The 7,500-nt window shown below is 37.3% G+C and overlaps 1 protein-coding gene across 1 annotated transcript in view; it reads left to right on the forward strand.

The window, feature by feature from the left end:
• The window catches only part of LOC307132475 (tricarboxylate transport protein B, mitochondrial), a gene marked incomplete at its 3' end in the record, with an annotated part of 20,944 nt that overhangs the window by 6,918 nt on the left and 6,526 nt on the right, over positions 1–7,500 (forward strand). Inside the window, exons 2-3 of the mRNA XM_079826820.1 lie at positions 2,511–2,618; positions 3,983–4,082. Coding sequence (XP_079682946.1) covers positions 2,511–2,618; positions 3,983–4,082 — 208 coding nt within the window. The remainder of the gene's footprint in view (positions 1–2,510; positions 2,619–3,982; positions 4,083–7,500) is intronic.

Consider the following 7,500-nt stretch of genomic DNA (forward strand, 5'->3'; position numbering starts at 1 on the left):
TTTATGCTCTGCTGGAGAACAACACGAGGGTCAGTAACTGATGACCTTTAACCTTCTTAACCAAACATATTAGATGAGGATGATTTACTGTAGGATTACCTGTGGTGATTGATGTGTGTGTGATTAAGGTGTGTGTGTTGTGACTGATTTATCAATAGTGTTATTAGAGTGACGTGTGTGCAAACGAAGCAGGTTATTCCAGAAACACACACACACACAGCGGTGAGTGATTTGTGCTCATGTAAATCAGTGGTGCTTCACTGGCAGGTCTCAGATGTGGCGTCTGTGGTAATTTCCTGCGTTCGCTGTGTTTCTGTTTCCACACGCAGACGTGTGTGTGTGTGTGTGTGTGTGTGTGTGTGTGAGTGTGTTCGAGCGCTTGGGAAGGCCTTTAGCCTGATTTATGACACTTCAGGGGAAGAGACCAGCGGTAGCTCATGGGGTTATTGATTAGCTGCTCTCTCTGTGTGTGTGTGTGTGTGTGTGTTTGTTCGTGTCAGAGAGAGTGAGTGTGTGTTATGAGTGAGTGTGTGTGTGTGTGTGAGAGAGAGAGACTGAGTGTGTAACTGTGTGTGAGTGAGTTTGTGTGTGTCAGAGAGTGTGTGTCTGTTGTGAGTGTGTTGTGAGTGAGTGTTTTTTTTCTTCCTTTTTTTTTCTCCCCCACCCCTGTTTTTCCACACTTGTTCAATACTTCTACGTTGTTCATTTTGATTTAATTTATTTATTCATGCTCATATAAATTCTTTGGCAATACAATGTACAATTTGTCATGCCAATGAAGCTCTTTTGAATTGAGTGTGTGTGTGTGTGTCTGTGAGTGTGTGTGAGTGTGGGCATGTTTTTGTGAAATATCAGGACACAAATGTGTATAATGACATGGGTATTACAAAAAGAGGGAGAAATATGAGGACGTTCCCCATGTCCTCACTTTTCAAAATGCTTATAAATCACAGAATGAGGTTTTTTCACACAAAGTAAACTTTGCAGTCTCCTGTGAGGGGTAGGTTTAGGGGCAGGGGCAGTGTGTGTGTGTGTGTGTGTGTGTGTGTGTGTGTGTGTGTGTGTGTGTGTGTGTGTGTGTGTGTGTGTGTGTGTGTGTGTGTGTGTGTGTGTGTGTGTGTGTGTGTGATGGGTAGGTTTAGGGGCAGGGGCAGTGTGTGTGTGTGTGTGTGTGTGTGTGTGTGTGTGTGTGTGTGTGTGTGTGTGTGTGTGTGTGTGTGTGTGTGTGTGTGTGTGTGTGTGTGTGTGTGTGTGTGTGTGTGTGTGTGTGTGTGTGTGTGTGTGTGATGGGTAGGTTTAGGGGCAGGGGCAGTGTAAGGGGATAGAAAATACGGTTTGTACGGTATAAAAACCATTACGCCTATGGAATGTCCCCACATTTCACAAAACCCCCCTGTGTGTGTGTGTGTGTGTGTGTGTATGAGTGAGTGTGTGTATGTGAGTGTGTGTGTGGGGGGGTGGGGGTGGGGGGGTCAGAGCTGGGCTAATGTCTGTCCCCACGGGCTATTACAATTAGAGAGAGATGAGAGGATCACTGCTTTATTTCCTCCTGACTGATGATCTGTAGGAACTGATCGTCACCGACTTCTAGGGCTGTACAAATTAGGCCTTAACAATGTGTGTGTGTGTGTGTGTGTGTGTGTGTGTGTGTGTGTGTGTGTGTGTGTGTGTGTGTGTGTGTGTGTGTGTGTGTGTGTGTGTGTGTGTGTGTGTGTGTGTGTGTGTGTGTATATACACTGCTGTTCAAAAGTTTGGGGCCAGTAAGATTTTTTATTTTGAAAGAAATGAATACTTTTATTAAGCAAGGATGCATTAAAGAGAGAGTTCACCCCAAAATGACATTTCTGTCATTAATTCCTCATGTCGTTCAAACCCGCGAGATCTTCGTTCATCTTCAGACACAAATGAAGATATTTCTGATGAGATCTGAGAGATCTGACCCTCCATAGACTGCAGTTTAAGCAACACCTTCAAGGCCCAGACAGTCCATGTGACTCCAGTGGTTCAGCCTTAATGTTATGAAGCCACGAGAATACTTTAGTGCACACAAACAAACACAAATATGGACTTTATTCAACAATCTCTTCTTGTCTGGGTCTCGTACGCTGCTGATGTTGTATATGTTGAATAAATCACACTTCACTATATCCACATAGAAAACAGCCACTCTAATCTGTAATGATATTTCACAATATTACTGATTTTACTGTATTTTTGATCAAATAAACACAGCCTTGGTGAGTGACTCCAAACTTACAGTTGTGCATATATATTGACATTATGATTTTTGACAATGGTAACCTAGTTATATGAGTTATGTAGTTATCCAAGCTGGTTTATCTAACAAACTAACTGTGTGTGTGTGTGTGTGTGTGTGTGTGTGTGTGTGTGTGTGTGTGTGTGTGTGTGTGTGTGTGTGTGTGTGTGTGTGTGTGTGTGTGTGTGTGTGTGTGTGTGTGTGTGTGTGTGTGTGTGTGTGTGTGTGTGTGTGTGTGATCTGGTGTCTGCAGGTGGCATCGCAGGGGGCATTGAAATCTGCATCACGTTTCCCACAGAGTATGTGAAGACACAACTACAGTTAGACGAGAAAGCCAATCCACCCCGATACAGAGGCATCAGTGAGTACACACACACACACACACACACACACACACACACACTCACACACACACACACACACACACACACACACACACACACACACACACACACACACACACACACACACACACACACACACACACACACACACACACACACACACACACTCACACTCACACACTCACTCACTCATTCACACACACATTCACTCATGCACACTCACACACACACACTCACTCACTCGCACAATCACTTACACTCTTACACACACACACTGACTCGCACAATCACTTACACTCTCACACACACACACACACTCACTCGCACAATCACTTACACTCTCACACACACACTCACTCACTCACTCGCACAATCACTTACACTCTCACACACACACACTCACTCATGCACTCACACACACATACACACACACTCTCACACACACGCACACACTTACACACACACTCACTCACTTACACACACACACACACACACACACACACACATTCACTCATGCACACTCACACGCACACTTACTTACACTCGCTCACACTCACACTCACACACATTCACATGCACTTGCACTCTCACAAACACACACACTCACTCACACACAAAATCAATCACACACACATGCACTTTCACACACACTCACACACACATACACACACACACACACACACACACACTCATGTATGACGTGCACATCCTCTTTGGAGTTAATTAGTGAAACTCTCCGGGCCAGAACTGATTCCAACCTGCTGCTGCGCTCAGGAAGTAAACAAACTTATCTTCTATCTCTCCATCTCTCCATCTCTCCGTCTCTCTCTCTCCATCTCTCCTTCTCTCTCTCTCCATCTCTCCCTCTCTCTCTCTCCATCTCTCCGTCTCTCTCTCTCCATCTCTCCGTCTCTCTCTCCATCTCTCCGTCTCTCTCTCTCCATCTCTCCTTCTCTCCATCTCTCCATCTCTCCTTCTCTCCATCTCTCCGTCTCTCTCTCTCCATCTCTCCGTCTCTCTCTCCATCTCTCCGTCTCTCTCTCTCCATCTCTCCTTCTCTCCATCTCTCCGTCTCTCTCTCTCCATCTCTCCGTCTCTCTCTCTCCATCTCTCCTTCTCTCTCTCTCTCTCTCTCCATCTCTCCGTCTCTCTCTCTCTCCATCTCTCCTTCTCTCTCTCTCTCTCTCCATCTCTCCATCTCTCTCTCTGGCTGAAGCTCAGAGAACATGTTAACGAGTCTTGTGTTGATTTAGCACACACACTCACAGCTGCTCACACAGATGATTGCTCCGCGTCCCTCAACAGTGTGTTGAGTTCGATGTGTTGTAAATCAGTGATTAAGAGAGTGTGTGTTTAAAGCGTGATGCTGTTGTCTTTGCAGCTGACTGTGTGTCCCAGACGGTCCGTCTTCACGGGGCGAGGGGTTTATATCGAGGCCTGAGCTCACTTCTGTACGGCTCCATCCCCAAATCTGCAGTCAGGTACACAACACACACAGCAGCCAATCACAGCGCCTTTATTTCTGACAGCTGACATCTATTATGCGGCTTGTTTTTGTTCTGTGGCAGCTCTTCTTCTCCCGTGAGTGAGTGTGTGTGTGTGTGTGTGTGTGTGTGTGTGTTTGACAGAGGCGGCGGTGCGTGTCCAGCGCTGTCTGTCTGACGGATGCTCTCCGCTCTCACTGCTCCTCTGGTCACTTCATCACACATATAAGCACATGTCACGTGTGTTTGTGTGTGTGTGTGTGTGTGTGTGTGTGTGTGTTTACCCCCCCGCTGTCGCTCCACACACAGCTTTTCTACACATTTCATAGTGACCATAACCGGACAAAAACGCACGATTAAAGCAGCGCAAAGTGTCCTAACAGCAGTCCATACATCATACATTGTATATAAGGATCATTAATATACTGTTTTAGTTTTTATTCATATTTTTAATTAGTTTTTATTATTCATTTTAATTAAATTTGTGTAATTTCATTGTTTTTGTCATTTTTATTATTTAAAAAAAGGTCTATATAGATAATCTTCTATATATATATATTGTCTATATACTTATCATTTTTAGTTCATTTATATGATGTTATAGTTTTATTCATATTTTGAATTAGACTTTATTTTTATATTTTAGTTAACGTTAGATTTTTTTCATTTTGTTGTGATTTTGTCATTTGTATTATTATTTTTTAAATGTCTATATAGTTTTTAATGTTTGTTTTAGGTCATTAATATATTATAGTTTTTATTATTATAAATTTTAGTTAAAATTTGTGTAATTCTATTTTTGTCGTTTTTATTATTTAAAAAATGTCTATATAGTTAATTATATATATATATATATATATATATATATATATATATATATATATATATATATATATATATATATATGACTATATAGTTATCATTTTAGTTCATTTATATGATGTTATAGTTTTTATTCATATTTTGAATTAGACTTTATTTTTATATTTTAGTTAACGTTTTTTCCTTTTGTTGTGATTTTTTCATTTGTATTATTCTTTTTTAAATGTCTATATAGTTTTTAATTTTTGTTTTAGTTCATTTATATACTGTTATAGTTTTATTAATATTTTTTATGAGATATTATTATTCATTTTAGTTCTAATTTGTGTAATTTTACTCTTTTTTGTCATTTTTATTATTTAAAAAATGTGTATATAGTTTATTTTCTATATTATATATTTTTTTTCCTTTTTTCATTTTGTTGTGATTTAGTCATTTGTATTATTATTTTTTAAATGTCTATATAGTTTTTAATTTTTGTTTTAGTTCATTAATATATTATAGTTTTTTATAAAGATTTTGAATGCGTTTTATTATTATTAATTTGAGTTAAAATGTGTGTAATTTTATTATTTTTGTCATTTTTTATAGTTTTTTAAAATATGTCTATATAGTTCATTTTTCACTATATATATTGTCTATATAGTTATAATTTTTGTTTTAGTTCATTTATATACCGTTATAGTTTTTATTCACATTTAAATAAGTTTGTATTATTATTAATTTTAGTTAAAATTTGTGTAATTGTACTGTTTTTGTAATTTGTATTATTTAAAAAAATGTCTATATAGTTCATTTTTCTTTGAAGTTTTTATTCATATTTTGAATTAGACTTTATTTTTATATTTTAGTTAACGTTTTTTCATTTTGTTGTGATTTTTTCATTTGTATTATTATTTTTTTAATGTCTATATAGTTTTTAATTTTTGTTTTAGTTCATTTATATACTGTTATAGTTTTATTAATATTTTTTATGAGATATTATTATTCATTTTAGTTAGATAAGTGACGTTATTAAACACCTTCTTCAAGTTTAGATGGCTTTACGGCCCAATTTGATAAAGCTTATGCTGAGGAACTTGCACCATTACTCCTAGACACCTATAATGAAGCTCTGGAGAAGGGTAAACCTCCTCCTCCCTCATTATCTGAGGCCATTCTCACCCTTATCTTGAAGGAAGGAAAAGACCCTTTAGACTGTACACATTTTAGACCTATTAGTTTGACTTCCTGTGACAGTAAAATACTATCCACAATTTAAGCTAACCGGCTGGACAAGGTAATAACCTCCTTGATCCATTCTGATCAGGTCAGCTTTTATTAACTACTATTAACTATTACATTACATTTTTGGTTTAGTTTATTAATATATTATAGTTTTTTATTAAGATTTTAAATTAGTTTTTATTATTATTACTAATTTTGTTTTCATTTTCATTTTAGATAAAATGTTTGTAAATTGATGGTGTTTTTTGTCATTTTTATATTGAAATATGTCTATATATAGTTTTCACTTTTGTGTTAGGTTATTAATATACTGTTATAGTTTTTTATTAATATTTGTAATTCGATTTTTTTCTTCATTTCAGTTGAAGTTTTAGTATTTTTTTATGTGCAATTATTTATTTGATAAATTGTGTTATGTACTTCTATCATTTTTATAATTGTTTAATGTCTATTTTTTATAATTTTTTGTTTTAGTTCATTAATAAAGTAAACAGTTTGTATTAATATTTTGAATTATTTTTTATTTTTATAATTTTCATTTTAGTTATAATAGTTGTAATAACCTTTGATGTGCTTCTGCAATTATTATTATTTGTAATATGTCTTTATAGTTTTTTGTTTTTGTCATTTTAGTTTTTCAACTTTGAAACTAAAACCTAAAACTAAACATTTGCATCTAACAGGAATAAAATAAGTTTAATTTTTTTATATTCAAATGAATGAATTTGATTTAAATGTAATAGTTTTAAAGCTTATTCTAAGTGTCTGAAATCAAATGTTCGTGAATGTTCAGAAACGGAGGAAATAATCATGTGACTATAATCTAGTCCAGAGCGGCTGTGGAGTTGCGTTTGTTTCTTTAAGTGTGTGTGTGTGTGTGTGTGTGTGTACAGACTGTGTGTCCCTTCCTCCAGATTGATGATCCTCTCCTCCGCTCATGTCTTCCCCCTCTTCCATTAGCTGATTGGGCCGCTTTTGTGCGGGTGACCTTGCGTTGGCTCCACTAATGGAGTGTGTGCTGTACGTGTGACTCTGATGCTGGATCCGGCCCAGATTGCGTTTACGACCTCCGTCTCATTTTAACTCAGCTGTGTTTTCCAGAAGGCCACACCCAGCCCATCCATCAGGCTCTGGAGAGATCGGCTCGGCTGATTGGACAGATCACACTGGGTCTGCCGCAACCAGTTAACGGATTGGCTCCAAGCAATTCATTCATATTTAGGTTGGCTTCACCAGAGCCGTTTATATGCACAGAAGGCAGTTGTGTGTGAATTATTGCTGTTCTGGATTCAGACAGTCTCCGTCTTATTAGCTGCATTCTGTCAAGAGCTGTGTAAATGGATTTTAAGATTGATTTTGAGTGGAT

This window comes from Gobio gobio (assembly GCF_949357685.1).
Source record: "Gobio gobio genome assembly, chromosome: 10".
NCBI lineage: Eukaryota > Metazoa > Chordata > Actinopteri > Cypriniformes > Gobionidae > Gobio > Gobio gobio.